The sequence below is a fragment of the Typha angustifolia genome, chromosome 15 (assembly GCF_048772165.1).
Source record: "Typha angustifolia cultivar Huaian chromosome 15, ASM4877216v1, whole genome shotgun sequence".
Lineage (NCBI taxonomy): Eukaryota > Viridiplantae > Streptophyta > Magnoliopsida > Poales > Typhaceae > Typha > Typha angustifolia.
The window spans coordinates 1,544,115-1,569,184 of NC_133253.1; the positions used below are offsets into that span (position 1 = coordinate 1,544,115).

The 25,070-nt window shown below is 39.6% G+C and overlaps 5 protein-coding genes and 1 long non-coding RNA gene across 6 annotated transcripts; 4 read left to right on the forward strand and 2 right to left on the reverse strand.

Annotated features, from left to right (window-relative positions):
* The first annotated feature begins 5,493 nt into the window (after positions 1–5,493).
* On the forward strand, positions 5,494–7,448 carry LOC140778380 (purine permease 1-like). The gene is made up of 2 exons (XM_073123060.1): positions 5,494–6,222; positions 6,930–7,448. Exons 1-2 carry the CDS (start codon positions 5,494–5,496, stop codon positions 7,272–7,274), a joined length of 1,074 nt encoding a protein of 357 aa, XP_072979161.1. The 3' UTR covers positions 7,275–7,448.
* A 661-nt stretch (positions 7,449–8,109) lies between these two features.
* On the forward strand, positions 8,110–9,802 carry LOC140779338 (uncharacterized). Its single transcript, XM_073124361.1, has 2 exons — positions 8,110–9,151; positions 9,272–9,802. Exons 1-2 carry the CDS (start codon positions 8,153–8,155, stop codon positions 9,677–9,679), a joined length of 1,407 nt encoding a protein of 468 aa, XP_072980462.1. The 5' UTR covers positions 8,110–8,152; the 3' UTR covers positions 9,680–9,802.
* Positions 9,803–9,951: 149 nt separating this feature from the next.
* Positions 9,952–11,473, forward strand: LOC140779323 (uncharacterized). Its single transcript, XR_012107325.1, has 3 exons — positions 9,952–10,632; positions 10,732–10,789; positions 10,902–11,473. It is a non-coding gene; the product is annotated as an uncharacterized lncRNA (long non-coding RNA).
* Positions 11,474–12,189: 716 nt separating this feature from the next.
* LOC140779187 (GEM-like protein 1) lies at positions 12,190–15,371 on the reverse strand. Its single transcript, XM_073124176.1, has 4 exons — positions 15,103–15,371; positions 14,825–14,926; positions 13,436–13,707; positions 12,190–12,706 (listed from the first exon to the last, which is right to left on the reverse strand). Exons 1-4 carry the CDS (start codon positions 15,296–15,298, stop codon positions 12,530–12,532), a joined length of 747 nt encoding a protein of 248 aa, XP_072980277.1. The 5' UTR covers positions 15,299–15,371; the 3' UTR covers positions 12,190–12,529.
* Positions 15,372–15,604: 233 nt separating this feature from the next.
* LOC140779189 (uncharacterized) lies at positions 15,605–16,419 on the reverse strand. The gene is made up of 2 exons (XM_073124177.1): positions 15,913–16,419; positions 15,605–15,810 (listed from the first exon to the last, which is right to left on the reverse strand). The coding sequence occupies exons 1-2, from the start codon at positions 16,411–16,413 to the stop codon at positions 15,754–15,756; spliced, it is 558 nt and encodes a 185-aa protein (XP_072980278.1). The 5' UTR covers positions 16,414–16,419; the 3' UTR covers positions 15,605–15,753.
* Positions 16,420–18,962: 2,543 nt separating this feature from the next.
* Positions 18,963–21,494, forward strand: LOC140778601 (transport inhibitor response 1-like protein). Its single transcript, XM_073123398.1, has 3 exons — positions 18,963–19,546; positions 19,620–20,124; positions 20,213–21,494. Exons 1-3 carry the CDS (start codon positions 19,041–19,043, stop codon positions 20,969–20,971), a joined length of 1,770 nt encoding a protein of 589 aa, XP_072979499.1. The 5' UTR covers positions 18,963–19,040; the 3' UTR covers positions 20,972–21,494.
* Positions 21,495–25,070: the final 3,576 nt, after the last annotated feature.

A 25,070-nucleotide genomic window follows, 5' to 3' on the forward strand; every position in this document is an offset into this window, starting at 1 on the left:
CATCACCCTGCGACCGGCAAGAGGTTAACGTAGAGAGATGAAGAAAGATATTGACATGGAAGAACGAAGTACAGAAAAGGATTTTTTGTTTTTGGTGGGGGGTCTGAATACAGTGAATTATTGGCATATATATTCAAGGAAGAATCCAAGAAGAACGAGACGCGAGAAGGAAAGCTCTCGCGGTCTGTCGCAGTAGGATTTCCAGGCACTATTTCCACCTTCATTAGTCCTGCAAAAAGAAATAGTAGCAGCACACAGCCATGCCCACCTTCATTATTCTTGCAAAGATAAACAGCAGCAGGTGCCAAATATCTCTCGTACACAGCCCTGCTGTTTTGTGTGTAGTTGGCTTTAGAGAATATCTAGGTCATTTCAACTTATAGAAATCTTCCATATCTTCACAGCGATATATTTTATGACTAAATTGAATCACCAAGCACAAAATTAGCAATGCTATAATTATTTTATTTACTCATAAAACACTAAAACACTGATCTGATTAACCTTTTTTACTTTGGGCTAAGCAAAAGCCTTAAGAGTTTAATATTTTATCTAGAACTACACTGAAATAAATCCCTTTTAATACTTAATTTCGGGTGTAAAAAGAAAAGATCTAGTTTGATCCAAAATTCATTATTGGTAGCATCTGCGAAGCTAGGCTTTCCATCAATAATGGCATCTACACACATCCATGTTGTTATTGTCAGTATGTCAGCTAGAAAGTAAAGTTTAATTTAATAACTAATTTTAATAAAAATGATTGGATTTTTTTAAAAGAAAAATTAAATGAAGAAAACTGTTTGTGGTGGGTAAGGAAGTTAACTCATTTACAAAAATAGATAAAGTTTTCGAAAGTTACTTTGTTTTTTTAAAGTAACCAAACATCCTCTAAATTAATTTATTTTGTCTCCTGTATTTTGGGCCAAAATTATCTTTTTCATGAGAACTTTATTTTGTGTCACTATATTTTTCTATACTTTGAATTAAACTATTAATACAAATGTCCAACATAAGTAGTTAAACTGCCAGGATGATTTAGTGTTACAAAATAAAATTTTAGGAGTAAAATAATTTAAAAGTTATAATTTAGTCAAATATATAGAGAATCATAGTAATATAAAATAAATTAAAAAAATATAAAATAATATTGATCTAAAATATATTTAATGCATCAAAAGTTATTGGGCCAAATCAACTGTGGATCGATTCGGCTATATATGAGTGAGGTGGGGAAGCTCCTAAAGTTATGCTAGAAGATCCAATCGAACGCATTAATTCGATATCAGGGTACTTTCTCAACTTACAGTATAAGTTAGGATTTGCTTTTCCCTAGAACGTAAGTACACAAAAAGACTAGCTTATCAACTTAAGTAGAGCAAAACTTTAATGGGTCTTAGTAGGGGATGTAACCCAATCGAATTCGGTACATGGATTGAATTCATATCTATTTAAATTTTTTGATATTTAAATAAACAGGTAATTGTAATATTTATGTTTAATCTATTTATTATTAGATTATGTTAGATTTAGATCAGATTTAAATTCAATCGTATAATGGATTGGATTTGAATCTCACTAATTGTTTAAAAAAAAGTGGCTCAAATTTAGTTTGCAGCAAATTTCAGCATGTATCAGCATTTCTGTGCCACTATGTTCGAACAGGCTCTAAGGGCGTTCGAACGCGGATTCCAGATAGAGGGCAGTGATGCAGTCGTTCGTTCGGCATAGCCGCGTTCGAATGCAAACCCCAACCTGAGAGCAGTCTGTGATGCAGGCGTTCGAACGCCCTTTTGGTTCTGCTGCATTGATATTAGGCGTGTTCGAACGCAACCTCGAGGGCGTTCGAATGCGACGCCGAAAAATTCCAAATCTGAACCTGCATATAAATACTAAAGTGTGTTTTTAAGGCTTGGTAGTTGAAAGAACATTTATGAGAGTTGAGCCACCATTATATTGAAAGTTATTAGAGTTGTTAAACTCTTTGTAAGTGAGAGATTTACAAAAAAAGAAGATTGCTCTACCCGTGGAGGTAGGCACATCGTCGAACCACGTAAATATCGTCTCCCTCTCTCTCTGTATTGTCTCTATTACTTTCATTTTGGTAATTGCTTGCATTAGGATGTTTAACCTGTAATTAGAATTTGTTCGGTGCTATTCTACCATTATTAACACCTCTTTGAAGTTTTTCCCAAATATTGCATTGGTTTCCTTCACTATTTCTATTTGTGATATTTGGGGGTGAAGGTCATGCTTCAGCTTCTTTCACCCATTTATAAATGTATTTGAATCTCACTAATAACCAATACACTATGAAAAAGAAAAAAAAAAAAACTATAATCTTATCCTAAAGCAACAAAAGCAACAAAAGCAACAAGTCAATTACTTTTGATATGCGTCCTACATGGGAGAGCATCCGAGCTTTCCTAACCAACGAGCTTTGAGTGGAATTTATTAAAGATGAACTCGAAAGCTTCAAACTGAAATCTAGGGAGCTGAAATATTTTTCTCCCACAAGCAGATCTCTAGCGAAGGATATTTAGAATTCTTTGCCTCCGACTCTCCGAGGAAGACTGAAGACGTTCGTAGACTTTTAAGATTAATAATTCGTCCAGAAATCAAGGAGTAGAGGCCTAAGTGTCGGAGATGGAGGCAGCTTTTCATCTGCAGCTCTTCCAAGTAGCAATACATTGTTTGCAAACATCAAGTGATTAATCTGATAAGCTCCCCTTGGTGGCTTCACTCACACCTTTAAGCTTTCGGATATTAGTTGCTTGCTCTAAAAGATGTGAGAGAATATTGGAACCCAATATAAACAGAAAGGGAGAGAGTGGACATCCCTAACGTAAACCCCATGGAAGGAATAAGGAACCCGTCGGGTTGCCCATTAATATCGATGATGAATCTTATCAAAGTGAAGCACGTCGTGATTACCTAAAGAAAATCATCCAAAAATCCATAAAGTCGAAGGTTCTCGTTGAGAATGGACCATTCTATATGATCAAAGACTTTAAAAAGATTCACCTTTAGCATGAAAGCACCATTCTTGCTAGAGTAGTTCGTTAGCTTGCCGATGAGCTCATGGGCAATAACCTGATTAGCCACTATCTATCTATCGGGAACAAAGGTATTTTGGACCAGCAAGAAATGGCCTCATTCGCGTAGAAAGAATTTTTTATAGAATTTTATACATGGTATTACAAAGACTGATGGGTCTGAAATCACGAACATTAGATGAGTTGTCTTTCTTCAGAAGGAGGTCTTCATGCCTACACCAGAGCTGTGCTAATACAATTCGCTGCTAAATTAAAAATCTTTAGTTGCAAGTATGTTTATGTCGTGCTTTCAAACGGTCATTGGTCTAGCTCAACCTCCTCTAGTTAATCTATGGCAATGTAGAAAGCTATATGAAAAAAAACCTATTTACCATTCTACAAATCAAAACCTTCATCTTGCGTTCCCGTTTAGACGCTCTCCTCCCTGTCCTTGGAAGGATTAGCAGATTGTGTCTAAATATTAATTGTTGATCCGGCTCCGGTTTTTTCTAAAACAAACGAAATAGCAGCAAGGCATTGTTCCCTCCCGCCAACTTGATGAGAGCGAGGTAGCAGGCCCAAATTTTGATCAGTCACCCAAGGAGGGTCCCACTTCCTCTGTTACAATATTTTGGGTAGATGCAAGTTGGGCATTTAGATATACAGGCGGTATTGGCGTTTCTTTGGTTTTGGGCGACCCACCAAAGTTAAGAGGGATATACGTCACCTTCTTTAAACATTGTTCCAACGCCCTGTTGGGTGAAACTTTGACACTTCTACACTTCTAGTGGCCATCAAACCAGCAGGACAGACAATATGATCAGACCAGCACCATCTTGGTCTTACAACACTAGCAGAGGCCATAACACAATTGCTCACATTTTAGCAAAATTTGGACCAAGTCAGGAATCTGAACATCCTTTGTAACCGGTGAATTCAATAGAACTTTGTATACAAACTATTTCTCAACAAGAAGAAGAAGAAGAAGAAGAAAACAACAAAGTAAAGGGAAGAGAATAAACTATATACGAAGAGCAATCGTAGAAAACGTGGGGAAGAAACCGACATTGACCGCCGTATTTCCCTGGGGGACAAAGCAGACATCACGTCCACCGTAAAGAAACGAGTAGCTCCGAGCCTCCGACTTGTTTGTTGGGGCTTTGCATATCCATCCCGTCACCTCTTCTGCATATACTAACTAAAGCTGCAAGTTTCCGAAAAGCTTATCATCCTTCCACTCGTATATTATATACATATATACATGTTTGAAGTGTGGCTAAAAGGGTCGAAGACGACGTCACTACAAGATGGTCCACCGAATCCATTTAACCATCGAAAGTGCCCAAAAGAATTTTTGATGGTTTATTATTGATAGAAATGTTTTGCTGGTTGTCAGAATATCCGAGACTAGCATTTAATTTGTTTCATATATGAAGCCAAAAGTTGGTGTCTACGTACGTGATCTATATATATATATATACGTCCATGCAAAAAGACGTCTACTACACAACAATGCGCATGTGCGGCTGCATGCATGCCTGCCTGCCCACTGAACTGACCATTGCTCCTTGTTTTGAACCAATCATTCATGACCAATTTCCATTGAGAATTATGTTTCATTTGTAAATTTATACCTCACACTTACCTCTTCTTCTTTTTTAAAAAAAAATGTTCTATATATCGATTAATTATGTTTTTGATCCCTCAATTGTGTTGCTCTATATTATTTTATCTCCTCAAGAAAGAAATAAATAAATAAATAGGTATACCCTAAACTATTTTTGATGTATTACTAAGGCCTCTCTGGCAATGTTTCATTAGAAATTTTAATAAAAATAATTTTAGTAATTTAACTAATTAAAAAGATGGATAAAACTGTTCTCATCTTTCTTCCATATACTTCAATCTTTAGTGCTCTCGATGATAACTTCTTCAAATATTACACTCTAAAATTACTATTATCTAATTCCTTTAAAATCCATTTCTAATATAAGGGGAGAATAGAAAGTAACGATAATTTGTCCATCTAATTAGTTAATTTTTAATAAAGTTTTTAATGGAGAAAGCTAGTGATATAATTAGATAAGTTAGGAGTTATATGTGTGGGTATAAATAATATGAAGTGATAGTGGATGAGTCAAAATATAATTAACCGTCTTTATATATTGAGCTTCATATTTTAAACTTTATTCCCAAGTAATGCTATTATAAAAAACTAAATACTTTTTCAGAATTAAATTTGAAATTTTAAAAGTATATATTTGTATTTTTTTGGGAGGTATCCCATTTTAAAAAGAGAGTTTCTGATAGCAATATAAAAAAAAGAAAATGTGGGCCTCGAAAATATTGAAAAAGATAGAACATAAACGTTGTGAAATGTAAATTCCCTTCTCCAAACACTATAAAAATAGGTACTCACTCTTCTTGTTCTCCAAACACCAGAAACCAAGCACTAGTGTCAATGGCTACCACAATAGAAGTAAAAGAACCCATGTCCTCTAGATCACCCCCACCACCTCCTCCTCCTCCTCCTCCCTCTCGTCTACTAAAACTCTTCCTCCTCCTCAACGCCACCCTCATGCTCTTCGGCGCCGCCGCTCCACTCCTCCTCCGCCTCTACTTCCTCCACGGCGGCCGCCGCCTCTGGCTCTCCTCTTTTCTCCAAGTCTGCGGTTGGCCTCTCCTCCTCCTCCCTCTACCCTTCTCCAAATCCAAACATCACCTCTCCCTCCCCCTATTCATCTCCTTCTTCCTCATCGGCCTATTCACCGCCATCAGCTGCTACCTCTACGCCTTCAGCACCTCCTACCTCCCCCTCTCCACCTCCTCCCTCCTCGCCTCCACCCAGCTCGCTTTCACCGCCCTCTTCGCCTTCCTCGTCGTCAAGCAACGCTTCACCCCGTACTCCTTCAATGCTATCGTGCTGCTAACGCTTGGGCCGCTCGTGCTTAGTCTCTGCTCGACATCGGATAAGTTGGTCGGGGAGGCGGCGTCGAAGTATTACGTGGCATTTTTTATGTGCATTGCGGCGACGGCGATCGTGGGGTTGGCTCTGCCGCTCATGGAGCTCGCCATGCGGTGGAGTCAGACGAAGATTACTTACGGGGTGGTGTTGGAGATGCAGATAGTTATGGGAGTGGCCGGAACAGTGTTTTGCCTCGTCGGCATGGTCATCAATGGCGACTTCAAGGTGCAGTAACTCCTATTAACATGCAGTCTCTCTCTCTCTACTAAAGCTTTGCATAGACAAGAAGGACGTAACCTCTTGTCATTATCTAATAACGCAATTACATTTGCCACCCTATCTTTTTATTAATTTATGGTCACATCCTACTTCTTAATATTTATATTTTGATCCTCCTACTTTTTAACTTTATTTTCAGAAAAACACCCCAAGTGCTTTTTTTTGTGGAATATAATTCAAACATAAGGCTCAAAAAAATATAAATAGTAAAACTATAGGGTGTGAAATACAAAGTTTTCTACTTATTCTAAAAGCCAGCGTAGCGGGCTTGGCTCGGCCCATCAGACCACGGTGCCGGTTCACAGCCTAGCGGCCGTTGCGGGTGTCGATCGGTGACAGCCGGTTCACAACCTCGCGAACGGCAGCATCAGAGTATTTAAATAAAATCCCTGAATTTTGCGGTGACCGACGCTTCCGGTAATTTTAGTTCTATTAATTTAGTATCAGTATCTAAAGATAGTTGCAGTTGTGGTATTATCTAGTAGATATCGAGATTTATAGCTGATGTCGTCTCCTTATCATAATTATGAAAATTAAGCATCTAGTATAATAAAATTAAAAAATTAACATGAATGTGTGTGTGTGTGCTATCATTTGAGAGTACTCTAAACATAATTACTTTGGCTAATTAATTTCGTCTTCACTTTGCACAGGTGATAGCAAGAGAAGCAAAAGAATTCGGACTCGGAGAGGCGAAGTATTACATGCTGCTCATCTGGGACGCCATCTTGTGGCAATTACTCAATGTGGGACTTGTGGGTCTCATATACACTTCCATCTCGGCTCTCCTCGCCGGCATTATGGTTGCAGCCCTCCTCCCGGTCGCCGAGATCTTAGCAGTTATCTTCCTCCATGAGAAGTTCGATGGTGGCAAAGCTGTGGCCCTAATCCTCGCCCTGTGGGGTTTCATCTCCTACTTGTATGGCGAGAAGAAGCGAAGCAGGAAGCTAAAGCAAACAGCACTAGAGATGGAGCTGCCTACTGCTTCTACTCCATAAGAGCTTATTTATGTAGCTGCATCCATTGTGAGTCTTTTGTCAAGACTACCAAGAAATTGTCATTCGGTTATTAGTAGTAGAAGACCTATGATTTACCTTGGGATTCCATCTCTATTAACTAGAATTCCCGGTTAATAAACAATCATTTGTAACACGAGGGATGACGTACAAAGGTCCTCCTCTCTTCTTACTTCTTAGCTCTAAGGTTGAAGCACCCTGAATTGAATGTTACGCTTTCATCTTGTGCACTGATACTTCAAGGGTCGATTAAGTTCCCCTTTGTTTGCGAGATAAGAAAAGGAAGGAAACTTGATAAGGTATTTATTTTAGGATTTTTAAATGAGTTTTTGCTCCCCTTCTCTTCCAATGTCAAGGTTCTTCTCTGCTTTAATTTAGGTAATAATCCTAAAATAACTAATTTATAATGTATTCCAATTCTACTATGATAATGGAGTAGGCTCTAATACAATTCCTTGGGAGTTGAATCTAAAATATCATTTGGCTGACACTACACTGGTATCTATCCATTAACTGCAGATGTTCGGTCAGCAGTTACCCTGTTTCTGTTTGACTACCTAAAGTTTAGCATCTCTACTTTTCTACTCTTCTTCAAATCCACACCACTTTCGTCCATTTCAACCATTACTTTATACTTTTTCCTCTTTTTCTTCTCCTCACACCTCCATTAATTGGGCCACCTTTGCGTCTCACATGCTCCAATAACTACATGCATCCACACAAACCAAGACAAAAAAAGTTAGCATTAGAAGCTTAGGAACTACTCCATTATTCGCCCACGATCAGATATCTAAACTCCTTCCTCCAATCCCAAATGGTAATAAGCCGATCTGGGGAAGAAGACGACAACAATACCCACGATGGCCGTCTCCTCTCCTACTAAGCTCCATATCACCACAAAGTCCTTGGCCAAAACCAGGAGCTTCCCCTCCTCCACCCACTCCCTCAGGTGTTTGCGGAAATTCCTAGCCGCCCTTTTTGCTTTCCTCATCCTCTTCCAACTCCAAATAATCCTCCGGACTCTCAAGATAGACCTCCAGTTCCCTCTCCCATCCTCAATGCCGCTTCACCTTCTCCCTCGCGGAGAAGTCGCCTTCCTTCCCCTCAAGGACCTTCGCCTCGCCCAGACTCCGATGGATGGCAATACTTGGTTTATGAGCTCCCTCAACGACACGTACGAGACCGGCGAGACTGAGTACCTCCACTTCCCTTCCGACGCGTCAAAGGGCCGGTTACTATGCTTGGCCGGCCGTAGCATTTCCAATGGCACCATGAACTCTTACGCGCTCGCTCTACCACATAGTCTCCCACGATATGCGAAGCTCCTCTCGGGCCTGACCTTCGTGTCCGAGACGTTTTACGACTACGAGAATTTGTGGCACGGGCTATCCGCGGTGGTGCCATTCGCGGCGTGGCATAGAAGAAAAGGATGTGCTATGCCTGCAAGATGGGTGTTATACCACCAAGGCGAGCTCAGGTCTAGAATGGGCAGTTGGGTAAGCAACGTAACCGCAGCAACATTCGGGCAAGAGACTAACATCGAGAGGTTTGAGAGGAGCGACGACGGCCCGAGTTGCTTCGAGGAGGCGGTCGTGTTCCGGCACAACGAGGGGAAGATGACGAGGGAGAGGAAGGTGAAGGTGTACGACATGATGAGGTGCAAGGCCAGAGCATATTGTAATGTTAGGAGGAATGTTGAGGACCTGAAGAACATAAGGATAACATTGTTTTTCAGAGTTGGCGCAAGGGCCTTCAAGGACGAGGAAGGAGTTATAAAGATATTTGAGAGAGAGTGCAAGAAGGTGAAGGGGTGCCATGTCAAGGTTGCAAGGCCTAATAACTTGACCTTCTGTGATCAGGTATATATATATATATTTGTTTACTTCTATATATATATATATATATATATATATATATATACACACATATGTTTGTGATCTCTATTTTAGAATTCAAGATGGTAATTACCATTGATGCAGGTGAAATTAATGACTGAAACAGACATTCTGGTGTCTTCTCATGGAGCCCAATTGACGAACATGTTCTTCATGGACAAGAACAGCAGCATAATGGAGTTCTACCCCAAGGGATGGCGAGAGCTAGCAGGAGCAGGGCAATATGTGTATCGATGGCTAGCGAGCTATTCAGGGATGGCACATCGAGGAGCATGGTATGATCCAAATGGTGATCCATGCCCGTATAACGTAACGTCTCGCTGCATGTCCTTCTACAAGAATAAGTTGATAGGGCATGACGACGCCTTGTTGACGAATTGGACGATCACGGTGCTCAAAGAGGAGAGGCAACGCAAGCTAAGTATTATTAATGGCACACACCTCAAACCCACCTCCTCCTGTGATTGTGATATCAGCATGCAAGTAGCTTAATTCCTTTATTATATACTTTTAAACTTTACCTTGTGGAAAGTGTACATGTAGACCGATTGAAGTCGAGCCACGTGTAAACAAAAAAGGTATTATTATTATTATTATTTTAAATATTTATATTAAAATAATGCCATCAAATTGACCCGCAGAGGACCAATCACTACACAACGCTTACTTTTTTAAAAAAAAAAGTAAAATGAAGGCTTTATTAACAACTACTAAAAAGAAAGAATTTTGTTTCTACTTAGTCAAAATATATGATAATATTTGTAATTTTCTCTACCTTTTATGTGCAATCATTTCTTTTCTCTCCATTAAAAAATCCTCTATCATAAGGAAATAATGTATATGAAGAAGTCCTGCAGAAGCAAGTACAGGCGATGAAGTTGGAATAGGTTGAAAGATATAAACATGAGAGAAGAAAAAGAATTAAAAAAAGAAGAAGAAAGGTACAAGAGATGGTAATAATCTTTTGTATGTCAAAGGATATCACTAGTTAATTAAATAGAACCATATATGTAAACTACTATAAATTCAAAGCCAGATAGATTGTGAATATAATAGCTTAAATAATTACTACACTATATCTATAAAATAAAGAAGAGCAGACCTAGTAGGTGCTCTCCAATTACCAAACTTGGGGACAATGTGAAATATCTCTTTCAAGTGCAACTTACCTTAGTTACCTTCCACGTTAAGAACTTTGAGCTTGCTGTTTCCCTCAAATCGTTACCACTCCTTCTACATACTTAGCAATCAAACATCAATAAATGTGGGCGCGAAAGCATTCTTACATCAATTTTAACTTTAAACTCATTCTTATCTATCAGTGCAAGAAAGGGACCATCTATTGCATCACTCCAACTATTTAAATACACAAGTACACCATGAACGAACCAGAGGTGGAAGGGAATATCAAAGCTCCAAGTAGTTCGCCATGAAGCCGTTGTGAGGTTCTCATTTATCCTCATTTATGTTTAAGTTCTTAGTCGCTACTTTCCGTTGACTCTTATGCATGAACTGATCATAATTCCTCAAAGTGGGTCTTTCAGGTTGATCGTCAAATTGTTCGATTAGGTTTGGAGGAGCTCCACGTCGCCCAATTACATGGTCTCTATCTCTAATCTCTTTAATCTCTCTGCGTGTTTGTGTTGTTATCTTATATCCATAGATATATCGACATTTAGTTTAAGGTCGATCATATCTGCTATGTTAAGTGCAGGATGCTGTTAACAAAATTGCAGTCTCTTCAGAGGAAGAAAGAAAGATCCGAGATGAGTTAGAGTTACACATAGAGAGAGATTTAGAAGAAGAGATTAAAGATGGCATGCGATGTCTAGCTCGCCGCCTCCAAATGTTGTATAAACACAAGGAGGACAGGAGGAAAGATGGTAACACACAGCGATCATCTAATGTTTACAGCGAGCTCAACATTATGATTAAATTGGATGGGCAGTGCAGGATTGATATATGTGAAGCTAAACCGAGTGTTCACAGCATGGGTAGATCATGCAGTACTAAATCTGAAGCTAAGAAAACGAAGTTACCTCTTCGCCGCAGCAAATTTGATTGGTCGAAGACCCTTCGCTCAGGAACTGATTTTGCCGGAGATTTGTGGAACAATGATGGAGTTTCTGATAACGGTGAAATGAGTGGTTTCCAGGAGGTTGCAAGAAGGAGGAAGTGGTCTGGCACCATAAGTGAAGATGGTAGATTGCGTGAGAGAAAGAACAATAAGCAACTCAACTTGGAATGGAAATTTTAACAAATCATCATAACTATGAAAAATAAATTTGTCACCTTCTAATATATATATATATATATATATATATATATATATATATATTTTTTTTTTTTTTAAAGTCTATAAAGTTGATTTGGTCATATAGTTTTTCTTTTTTTTTTAATATTGAGTGCAAAAAGTATTCATTTGATGTAACTAGTATATAGATTTGAAGAGTGTTAATTTTAGGCCTTTATTGTCTTGTCTTACCTAAGAAAAGTATTGTGCGTTGACTAACATCGTAAAATATTTATGAACATGGTAAAATAATCTCAAGAAAGACTTTAGAAATTAAATTTGGTACACTGATTGCCCCCTTAAATTAATAGTAATTGGAAAAATAAAAGAGATAAGAGACTTGAAGCGTAGTTGAGCACACCCATATATCTGAATCAAGGGGAATGGAGTTTCACACAAATACATCTTAAAGCAGATGGAAATACTTGGCTTTTACTCAGACAAAAAGGAAGGGATACACAACGAAAATTTTCGATTAAACTGACCAATCAAGTTCATCCACAAGCAATATCCACACAACCATCAGGCAATTAACAAAAGTCAACTGCTTGACAACATTCTCCCATTTTCCACAATTAATTAAAGAAACATGCAGCAGTGACTTTTTTCACTATAATTTATCCTCAATCTACTTATCAAATTCTCCATCCGGGGAAGGAAATTGAAGAAAAGAGTGCACTTTCCTTAATACAAAGCGATTATTACAATCTTCAATAAAAATATATAAATTTCCATATAGCTTGGAAATGTTCATATAGAGTTGACATATTTTCTCAAATGGGATATAAATTGTGCTGAGATAAAGACACACGGTGGAAGACACAAGGGACAGTGAAGCACTAAAAAATTATTTGCAAGCATTATACTTGGAACATATAATTCAGTTTAGCTGTGTAAATAGAAAAAAAAACTCATAAAAAAAACATTTAAATTAAACACCATGGGACAAACACCTATACTATCCACACCGAGTACATACAAATCACTGAAATTCAAGCATAAGTTCATTCTCAGCATAACACTGTATATGAAGCATGGAGACCTGATGGTCAGTTTACCCCAGTCATGGCTTCCTGTAGACTTTTGACAGCACTGTCATAGTTCACAAACCCCATGAACCAGAATTCATGGTTGTCAATGGAGACGACCTGAATATATTTCTCTGCTGGATTTACTCTGCTTGTTGAAGGAGTAACAGATCTCAGCTGATGTAGAGGAATGACGACCTGTGAGGTTCCAAGGAAAAATCATCACATTTCCCATTTTGGCAGAGCTTAATACAACTTGTTTTTTTCCCTAACAGGACGAAATTGGCAGAAAGAATTCTATGAGTAATAAATCATGAAAGCTCCCCTCCATAAAGGGCAGCATTAGAAGGGGATGGTCCCCTTCCCCCCCTCTCCCTAAAAAAAGAGAGCAGAATCCATAACTTTTAACTTTCAGCCTAAAGTTGAATGTTATGCCTACATATAAAAAGAGAATATATTTTATTTAAAAAGACTGAACAAGCAAGTGGCTCGCTTCAGGAAACATAACATCTGATTAACAGAAAGCAACAATGGACCCTCTCCTTATTGTAATTCCCCACCACCCCAGCCCACCCCCCAGATGCTAACATCAGACAAGGCCTTTTGGGCAGCCAGACACAACTTGTTTCTTGTAACAGGGTGAATAAGATGCAAAATCTTATTAAGAGAGATAGGACAATGTTTTCACCCAAAACTATAAAGTATCAGAAGTTCGGAGTTTCACCCAAGATTGAATATCAAGCAGAAAATTTTCTAAGGATATGAAAAAAACCGATCTGTTAAATATAATTTAAAGAAGGATAGGCATTGGAGAAAGTACGATAAAGTTGGTAGTCAAGAGATTGTCCTTGCTTTGACAACCTCAGAGAAAGATTATTAAGTCTGACGTGCTTGAAAAAATACTGAAAAATAAGTAAACAGAAGTACCTTGTAGTAGCTCCATTCGGTTTGATCTCCGACTTTATATGAAAGTGGATTGTCGCTACAGAATGCAAGTTTTGCAGTAGAAAGGTATAAGACACCCATAACAGGACCAGCAGAGGTCGATAGGTAGCACACAAATGACTTCTTAAGTTTTTCTTCAGGAGCGGTGTCAAATGTTTGCTGAAAAATCTTGTCATAACCACCTTCTGCTATAGCTTTTGTTGTTTGTGCAATCCTTCCCATGGCAGCATCAGCAACACTAGGCCCAGTTTTCACTGTCCCAATAAATATATGCAAGTTAAGCAGAATTTAAAAACAGGCTTTCTGAGGCCAAATACCTAAAAAAGAGATAACACCAACAACACGGAGATTCTAAGAAAAGTTTCTTGTATGTAATTGATAGATAAGGAAATTTTCTTATACGTGAGGCAAACTCTATGACTGTTGATTGAGAAAGAAGAGAACTATTTGGTATGCAACGATAACTTCCAAATAATACAAACTTAGTGAAAGTTATATTTAAGATATAAATACCTAATCTGAATTATTAAACAAGAGCCAGGAAAATGGGTATTTCAGATTTTTCCTTCATTAGGGAAAGAGCCACATCACAGTTGGGTGAGGTGCCAAGTAACAGCTATAAAGATCTCCATCTATTTCCCATGCATTGCATGGTGCATAATGCTTAAGCAAATAGGAGTCAAATATTGATAAAGGATGCCGGTTGCTACATCTTTATAGGAAAAAAAAGTGTAGAACTTTTCACCTGTACAACTCTTTTCACACTCTTCCTCACTCTTCCTCTCTCTTTTAAGTTTTAATTTAATCTCCCATTCTACTTATCATCATTTTGAAAGTCAGGAAGTGTGGTCTCACCCATTGCTGGTGCACAAGTGATTCAAGGTGGGGTTGAGCTTTGAAGAAAGAAGTATCGGGTAACCCTGTGCAAGAGGCCAACATCTTCCTATAGGGCAGCAGCCTCATGCAATTGCCTCTGGGTTTCGTCTCTATTCCTCATATTTATTGTGATTTAATATCCCATTAATTTCCTAACTTTTCGTTTTGGTTGCATTGCAAATTAGGATACACACAATTCATTGCTTATATTGATTAATTTGGCATCCCAGAAATTCTTAAGTAACAAAATTATGCCAAATCCCTCTCGTCAGAAAGTTGACTAACTATCTGTAAAATTGGCAAGTGCCACCCCCCCTCCTAGATTCATTACTCTATACATCTAATAAACAAGACCATAAAATACTGCTATAATCCAACCTTATCAGATCAATACCCCAAATTAAAATCCCCAGGAAAAAAAAAAACAAAGGTTATAATTAATACAATTAATTAAAGAAAGAACGAAGAAGAAGAAGCACCAATCTTGGCACTCACAGTGCTGCCAAACGTCCCCCGCCAAGTCCTCGGTCTTCTTCGCCGCTTCCCCAAATTTCTTTCCAAACTTACCCAGCACATCTTTCATGGTGTCCAACGGATCTACACTCAAACAGGAAAAGGAAAACCCAAATCAAATGTCTAAATTCAAAAATCCAATCATCTATCTCGCAAAATAAAATAAAGAAAGCAATAAATAGATAGCAAACAAAACCTAATCACAAGGGAGTCGATCGATAACAAATCAAAATTGTTAAAAGAAGGGAAAGATTGAATACTCTTGGAAGGAGGGGTAGGGGTGGATGTGACGTAAGGATTGGACTCCCCCGGCATGGCGGTGGCGCCGGCAACGGTGGTTGGCGGCGGTGGAGGAGGAGCGACGTCCTCGGGGGTGAGCGAAGGGTACGGGGCGTACTCGGACGAGCGATCGCCGTCGGATCCCTTCTTCGGCGATTGATGGGTCGCGGGATCCATTTCCAGGGGGACTTTGTTATGGAGCTGTCGGTTAGGCTACGCGGCCAAGTATGTCGGGATGCTTCGCCTAATCGCTGCTAACGCGGGGTTTCTTATCCAGGTGTTATCTGGCAAGGGAAACGCATTGCGGAAACGCGGATGTAAAATGGAAACGCCTCAGTTGTAACTGTTAAGATTCGCCCATCTCAACCGCTCGATCACATTAGCGGACGGCGGATGATAGGTGATGCACATGGAACTAACTACATATCATACAGCCGTGACTTTCAACTAACGACTCAGATCTCATGTTTCGCATAAAATAGATGACACCCAATCACTCTTCTTGTTGACCATTGCAGTGCATTCATTTTTTGTACCAGATATACAAACGCAAGTCAAAAGTAAAAAAGAAAGAAAGAAAATTTCACATAGATGGACAACATGGAGATCGATTCATCAAGTAACAGTTCTTTTCAATTAACACCAAACTTTATATCTGCTCCACTCTTCTGCACACCCATCCCTGTCCTCTGGAAAAAAAGAGAATAATACAACTCATTTAATAACAGTGGATTGTAAACCAAAGCAGATGCCAAAAGAACAAATAACATAAGATTGGCTCATTGGCATACCTTAGTGTTGATGCCACCACTCTGAAACTGCTGCTGGTTTCCACCCAATAAGATTGCTAAAGTTGCAGCAGCCATTCCAATAGAGCAGAGCACACCCAATCCCCTCGACATCCACTTCTTTCTTCCGATCAATGCAGCAGAGCTGGAGCTTTTATCGATCCCGACTTCGTCTTCCTCTACGTAATTCGCGCAATACGAGACACTAATGTCTGAACCCTCGGAATCACTGGAGATTCCATCCTCTTCCGCGGCATGAATGCTTTCCTTCAGCTGCTCAAAGACCAACTGGAATATAACGTCACTCCCTGCAATAGCTACTGGTGGAACAATTGCCTCTTCCTGTACAACCTCTTTAACTATGGCATCCCCTGGTTTCTTCTCCACAACTGGATTGGGTGCAGTTGGGCTGGTGAAGTAGTTCACTTCGAAGACCCCTGTGGGATTGAAATGTGATTCTTGAACGCCATTCTCTGGCAGGTACTCCCACTCTTCCAACTCCATGTGTTAGTGAGCTCAATTCTGGTGAAGACAAGTGTGGGAAATTAAGGTGATAATATAGTGGGATGATCGAGCTCAGAATTATTGGAATGGGATCATGGGATGGCTAATTCCTCGAAGGTCGTGTGATATTTCTTCGAAGGCTGCAATCCTAAGCGTGTCTTACTTTTGGCTAACGAAGACAAACAACGATCAATGAAGCTTAACAGAGACAAATGGGAGACGATAATGGAGTCAATAATGAGCTAAAAGAAGCCATGGTTTGAAGCTAAACAAGACGAAGTAATCGTAGATCTATCTACACGTCAAATAATTTTAGTTTGTGTTAAAAGGCCCAACGGGCCAAGTTTGGCCTGAGATTGGTTTGGATATTATTTCTAAGAGCCAACTTGACCCACTTGGAGAGAAATGGATCTCACGTTCCCGTTAACAGTAAGAGGCAATGCCTTTCAAACTCCGTACACAAGTGGCAACGGCAAAGGAAAATAAATACCTACAAAGGTAAAGATGAGAACCCTAATGGCATCCAAGCCGATTTGATTCAAGATCCACAAGAGAAAAGGAGCAAAGTTACTCCAAAAGCTAGCATATATTGCTCATGCCAATCTGCTTTAAAATGTACGACTGTGTGTGTGTGTGAGACCGTCTCATCCTCTCCTCCATGTCTCAAAGCATAGATGGGTCTCAAACTCTCAATGCCGCAGAGATGGCATTTGCTTGTCGTGTGCCATCCTCAACCAAGTAGGACACGAATAAACTAAGGAAAAGAAAAGATTAAAAAAAAAGTAGCAATGGGAGCTTTTTGGCGGTGATGGCTCCTCACTTCCACTCCTAAATCATGCATGAAGTGGGCCTCCTAATTTATTGGATTGCGGAATTGCTTTGAAGCCAGTAGAACTCCCACCCACATTGATCTATTCTTTTCTTCAAATTTGAGCACCTTGTTCTGTTAGAAATTAATTTTTATTAGGCTGACTTGCACACAAAAATATTACACTTTATTATATATTTTATATGAAAGGTTTATTTTAGTTTTCTTTGCATGGTAAATTATTTCTACCTTATCTTTTTAAAACTATCCTCGTCCTATATAAAAAGAAGAGAAAGACATATGAATTACTTATTAGTTACATTATTCATCATCGTACATCTGATTGGACATAATATAGTCTTCCATCAATTCCTCTTTAATCTATATTTTTTTCATATTATTCTGCATATTACATATTATATAGTTTCTTAATTGATACATATATATACCTTCTCTCTTTTAATTATTTTTTTCTTATTCTAAGTTATGTTTCTGTAATACATAGTTTCAGTCTTTAATTAATTTATCCAATCAATTTTAATGTGAAATCTAATGCAGCTAAGGAATGCAAATATAAAGAAAGAAAAGAAAAATAGAAGCATCGTATACAATGAAAGCATAAAGTGAGCCGCTCTTATATAATTGAAAATATAAAATGTATGTTTAGTGCAAATCACTATTTAATAAATTGAATGGCAGACAAACTACTGAAAGTCTAAATTTAGAAACAACGTCACAAGATTTCATCCATCCACTTCCGTACGCACTTCTCGTGGACTCTGATCCATCCTGATCCGACCCACAATTGCACAGAAAGAAAGAGCATTTGACCACCGTGGCAATGTGGGCATATTTATATATATATATATATATATATATATATATGTGAGTGTGTGTGTGTGTGTGTATATATTACGTTGCGTATATGGACACTGGATCATATAGGGCAAGATATAATAGTGAAGGTAAAGATGCATGCATGCATGCATGCATGCAGTAGACAGTTCACAGGACACAGTACAGTTACCCACCATGTATGTAAGTAAGTCCATGCCTTTCCCCGTGAACTCACGTACCATCATGGCATGTAGCTGAAAACTTTCTTCCACGTCAAGAGTACGTAATTTGAATTCTAATACTAATAAGTGGATATTTTGAGATTAAGAGGGGAGGAGATCCAGCGAGGTAGCTGATCATAGTGGGTAGCTACAGTTATTAATTTTCTGGAAAGAAAGTTTAACTTGGATTTTGGAGATAAAATGGTGCAGCATAACTATCCCTTGGCCTAGTGGAAACCTATCAACTACTGACTAAAGTTTTGATTGACGGAATGATGGATGGGATTGCTTCCGAATTAGGACAGTTTGCCAAAAGATTTGTTTTGCGAGTACAACAACAACACTGTTTTAATATTTTAATTTCTCTATATACCCAGTAGTTACTTACAAAGCTAATCTAGAATATAATTCCATAAATAAATAAACTAAACTAAACTTAAATAATTGGAACCCTAGATACAAATAAGATATTAAAATAAAAATGTGGGCATGGGCATGGGCATGGTGTGACATTGGGGGTAGGCAGGGGGTGTTATAGGAGAATCCCAATGCCTAGGTGCACAGACAACAGTGTGAAGTCTGCTGACAAATTAACCAAACAAAAATAATTAAATTAATTAAAATAATCTCTCCCATCGTAACTCCTATTAGAGGATCCATCCACACCTCATTTTACCCACTCTATCTCTATCTCTCTCTTTCTCTCTCTCAAAAAAAAGATCACTTTTTTTTTTTTCTAATCACACTTTCTCGCTTCCGAGATGGCGGAGGACGAGGAAGAAGAGGGACGCGGCGACGCACCGCCGCCGCCGTTCTCCGACCAGGTGCTGGAGAACGTATTGGAGAACGTTCTCCAGTTCCTGTCCTGCCGCCGGGACCGGAACTCGGCGTCGCTGGTCTGCCGCTCGTGGTACGCCGCCGAGTCACAGACCCGGCACGACCTCTTCGTCGGCAACATGTACGCCGTATCCCCCTACCGAGCAATCTCCCGCTTCCGCCGCGTCCGTGCCCTCGTCCTCAAGGGGAAGCCCCGATTCGCTGACTTCGGCCTCGTCCCTTTTGGTTGGGGCGCCGGCTTCGCTTCCTGGGCCAACGTCATCTCCCCTAACTGCCCCTCCCTCGAGCGCCTCACCCTCAAGCGTATCACCGTCTCCGACGCCGACCTCTCGCTCCTTGCCCGCTCGCTTCCTTTCTTTAGAGATCTCACCTTGATGTGCTGCGATGGATTCGGCACCCTCGGCCTCGCCGCCATCGCCGAGAACTGCAAGTACGATTCTTGAATCAATAGCTTAAATTTCATCAATTAAGTTGTTCTCTTATCGAATTTCGATGTAATTTAGGCGTCTACGAGTACTGGATCTGATAGACAACGTTTTGATCGACGAGGAGGAGGAGGAGTTGGTGGATTGGGTCTCAAGATTCCCGGCTTCGCCGACGTGCTTGGAATCGCTGGCGTTCGAATGCATCGATGTCGAGGTCAATTTCGTGGCTTTGGAGGCGCTTGTCGCCCGGTCACCGTCCCTCCGTAGGCTGCGGGTGAACCAGCACGTCTCCATCGGGCAGCTCCGCCGCCTCATGGCGCGGGCACCGCAGCTCACGCATCTCGGCACGGGGGCGTTTGGATCCGGCGGCGGAGTATCGGAGGTTGGTGATTTGGAATCGGCCTTCGCTTCGTCACGTTCGATGGTCTGTCTGTCGGGGTTCCGAGAGCTTGACCCCGAGTACCTCCCGGCGATCTACCCGGTATGCGGCAACCTCACCTCGATTAACTTTAGCTACACCGATATCTCTGTGGAGCAGCTGAAGCCAATCATCCTACAATGCCACAACCTCCAAACTTTCTGGGTAGATGTTCTACTCTCTCCCCCTAATTGCTTGGTTCTTGGATTCGTCCTACTTGGTTGCTGTCTGATATCAAAATTCTCCTTTTTAGGTTCTTGACACAGTGCGAGATGAGGGGCTTCAAGCAGTGGCAGAGACCTGCAAGGACCTTCGTGAGCTCAGAGTCTTCCCCTTGCATCCCACGGAGGACTCCGAGGGCTCGGTTTCTGATTTCGGCCTTATTGCAATTTCCAAAGGCTGCCGGAAGCTCGAGTCGATCCTTTATTTCTGCCAACGGATGACCAATGCAGCAGTTGTGACCATGTCCAAGAATTGCCCTGAACTCTTGGTGTTCCGCCTCTGTATCATGGGGCGCCATCGCCCTGATCGCCTCACCAGCGAGGCCATGGATGAGGGGTTTGGTGCCATTGTAATGAATTGTAAGAAGTTAACCAGGCTTGCAGTCTCCGGCCTCCTAACCGACAAGGCGTTCGAGTATATTGGGAAGTATGGCAAATCAGTGAGGACGCTGTCTGTGGCTTTTGCTGGGAACAGCGACTTGGGTTTGCGTTATGTGCTAGAAGGGTGCCCGAAATTGCAGAAGCTTGAGATCAGGGACAGCCCTTTTGGAGATGCCGGTCTGCTCTCTGGGATCCACCATTTCTATAACATGAGGTTCCTGTGGATGTCTTCGTGCAGGCTAACGAGGAGTGGTTGCATGGAAGTGGCTCGCAGGCTTCCTGGTTTGGTGGTGGAAGTGATTGGGGACAGATATCTGGATGAAGAGAACCAGACTATCGAGAAGTTATACATGTATCGGTCTCTGGCAGGACCGAGAGAGGATGCACCGCCTTTCGTGAAGATTCTGTAAACTTAAGCAATGTACTAAGCATTAGCATGAATCAGCTTTTACTTCTGCTGAAGAGCTGATTTGTAGGTGGCAATCTTTTGGTTTAGATTTTTAATTTGGTGGGGAAATTTTGTTAAACCACCAGATATCATCATGCTCCAGGCCATGAAGAGATAGTCTTGTTCAATTGTGGGCATATCTGTCGTCAGCAAATCTCATTCTCTTGTTTGCACAATTCAAGGTGCACTAGAAGCAGAAAGAAGAGCTACCTTTAAAAGTTGGAGAAGGAATGTTATGTTGTATCAGTAGGATATTATTTATACAAATCAGTTTGCATTATGCGGTGGTATGCTGCAGCGCGACAGGCTTCTTTCGAGGGGGAATTAGATGGATAGTGATGTATTTTATTGGACCTCTCAATTTTGTGTTCGGATATTAGAGAAGAAGGTTCATGTCTGCATGCTTGTATTGCCCTACCATCTAAGACAGGGTTCTTTGATTTTTGAGGTGAAAAATGGAAATCTGTTGGGTGTTGCATCTTTAAGATCATCCCTCCATTTATGCTTTACTTTTATGTTGGGTGTTGCAGTATTAATTTTGCTTTGTGACTTTGTAGATTCATATATAGGATGCTTGAGATAGAGCATCTTCTAGGAACTAAAGAAAACTTATATATCTAATTTGCTATTGGTGTCCTCTTTCATTGTCAACTTCTGATAAGTTGAATAAATTTGATTAGTTGCTAGTGTTTTGGAATTTTCTTCTGGCTGTCCACATCCAGTTGTATGCATAAGCAAGTAATGATTTGATTAGAGACCTGATGATGAGGTCGCAATCGGAAAACTCAATAACCTTCACTGAGAGGGTCAGAAGAAGTTAGGCTCATGTCTATCATTTTTTTTTTGTAATAGATGAACATTTCCTTGTCTCAGTAGTCTTAATTTATCAGATAAATGCAGCTCTTGTCTAGACATGAGTTTTTTGTTGTTATGTTTTGAATGATTGGCAGGTGAGAAGCAACTATCAAGAACAATGCAAGTCTAATTGATCTCTCATTTTCTAGATGAAGCCCACACAGTAGAATTAGCTCTATGAACCATGGAATTTGCTTACTAATGTTGAAGTTCTTTTGAGGTGATGAAACATGTAGCACCTTTTACATGTTGCAAGTTCGATGGGAGGTCAAGATCACAAGTTGCATCCCCTCTTCATTTTTTACTCCAGAACAGTTCAACAGACGACTGCCACCCAAGCTCTTTTCTTGAAAGTCCTCATAGGAGCATGCATCTGGGACAACAGACAACAGACAACTACTCATGGATTCTGATCAGTCTATGACGAAGGTGACTTCATCCAAGCTGGAGAGGTAAAAGACGATAAGATGACCGAGGACTCAGACCCCACCATTCAACCTTGCCATAGATCACTACAAGCGTGGATATCAAGCTATTTTGAACAAGGTCAGAACTCAGAAGCGCCTCTTTGATATTTAAGGGGCCCCGAGTCTCTGGTACCGTTGGTTGTCCTCTGTAGTAAAAAGAAAAGAAAAAAAAGAAAAAAGAAGAATGGAGGATGCTTGGTAACAAGTCTGTGGGGGACTTGATAACTTGTGCAAGTGGCGAAACGACACAGCTGAGTCCAAAGATTGAGGGGTGATCAGCTTTTTGCTGAAGCTGAGAGAGAAAAAGGATGGTCAGGCTCTGTCTTCTTTGAGAAATTGTGATGGCAAGCTGAGAGGAAGACCATGTTAATAATCATGACCTTTTCCTTTTCCTTTCTTTTGGATTAGAACAGTACAACAAATCTTTATGTCTCATATGTATTCTACTCGATGGAGTAAATTGGCTGTCGAACATTATGTGAGATAAATCGTTCAGATGTTGATTTACGGCCTGCTTATGCATGAACAGATGCAAATTTGTAATTTAGTCACTATTGAAGGAAAAAAAGAAAATCTCTATTGCCTAATTTTTGGAATGTGTGCTTTCTGTAACTATCATTGATAGTACTCTGTCAGTTAGCTCAAGGACTCCATAAATTGACAGGTCTAAATTAGGTCTGACTCTTATTTTGCTCTCATCTGATGTTGCTGTGTTTTTTCTTCTTTCATTTCTGTTTCTTTTTCTTTCTTTTTTTTCTTCTTTCTTTTCATTTGAATACTTATCCTCTTAAACTGATGTGATTTGTAAGGAAACAGAGTCAGAATGTGATATGTAAGTATTGCAAGCATTTAGTTTGATCATTACTTATGTACTATTCAACACTGATTTTATCTGCAGTGGACCTATTCTCACTTCATATGATAGAATAATACCTTGATAGCTGGAAATACACTTTAATTTTGACAGTATTTTAGCATAAGAATTTTTGCAAGAGTTTTTCTCAAGGGCTCTCCTGCCTTCAACCACTTCTCACTTATATTTTCAAATACGGCATTGAGGTCTAAGACTGTTTATATAGGAAGAGAAGAAAGGGCCAAAGAAAAGAAGAAGAAGAAGAAGAAGAAGAAGAAGAAGAACAAGGCCCACCTCAAGAGCTGGTCAGCTGACTTTTTTTACCATCAGATCACCTACATCTTTTTCTCTTCTTTGTTTTGCTATTCACCAATATCTTCAAAAAGCTATTAAGGATCTCCTTGCTTTTCCATAGAGCCTTTTCTATTCTTAGCAACAGGGATCACCCTTACAACTATGTCAAATTTCTGGAAAAGCTCTAAAAGCTCTTCTTTCTTGGGAGCACCAGCAAAGTAGCTTACTTTTTGTCAAAGTTGTTCACAAGAACATATTCTAGACTGTACATATCCAAAGAATTTATTAGCTTAACCTTTCGAAACAATAATGTGATTACTATTTTTTAACTTTTCAACATGAAGCAGTGAAAAAAAATTCATCAGTCATGATTTTTTTGTTTTGTTTTGGTTGAGAAATTATGATTAAGGATATACTCTGTCAACTAAACAGAAAGGTGACATAAAACTAAAGTGGAGATGGTTGGTGAACTAGCCATCAATATCTAGGTAATTTGGGTCAATCAAAATATCCAATAAATATGAGATTACATACTATACTATAGTAAACAAGCCTTTAGAGGATTATAGTATATACAAATCTGAAACTTTTCAAAAGCACTGTAAGATCAGCTCAAATTTCCAATCATGGTGATGTTCTTTCAAAACTTTGAATCACTTTGATCATAGTATATAGGTAGCAGCCTAAGAGCAGTAAATTATTTAAGATACTTCACAATTTTATTGGTCATACATGTAATAATCATCACGTCAAATAAAATGGGGATGTTTGTTGCAATGCCCTGGAGTAGGTTCAAGTGCAGAAGAACACAAGCAACAATTTTATCAAATTGCCAATCAAGAGAAGTCAACTACAGTACCTATAGCTCAACAAATGCTCCAATTACTGAAGCATTGAAGAAATTATTTCTGAACAGTGATTTTACTGTTGCCAATGAAAGCTCTGGACAGCCAATCTCTTTCCAGCAATCATATTTCAAGCACAAAAGTCTTGTTGCTTTAAAAAAAAAAAGCTCAATCTCTTGGCTCTACATATCATCTGCTGGAATCTCTTAATCTCACAACATAATTTTAGCCTAATCGACATCTATCTGATGATTTTATCAGGTCAAAAGCCAAAAAAAGTCCACAACAAGATGGTGCAGAAGTTGAACCCGAAAGGAATTTAAGCACATTATTTATCCTCCATTCAGAAAAAGGATTATAAATATAATATATATTGGGCATATAACACTTCCCTAGTCATGCCATTCAGTAAACTCTTGTTATTTTTCTGGATCTGTATACCCCCCAACATCTCCATTGCAGATGAGCATAACGCCACTATGGCAGCTAAAGAGAAGCAAACAAAAAGGCAAGGTAGATAAAAACACTACAAGACAAAATTGGCAGCAGTACTTGCTCTCTCTCTCCCTCTCAGTCTATATCATTTAAATTGAAGTGTCCCTTTCTCTGTTTTACTCTCATTTCATTCAAACTTGGCCTTAACTGTGTGTCTTTTTACCCAACCTAAGGTCACAAGCACACATATAGTTTGTAATTACGAATAAGTCATAATATACATTATGATTTGTTATTTTAGCAGTATCTTAT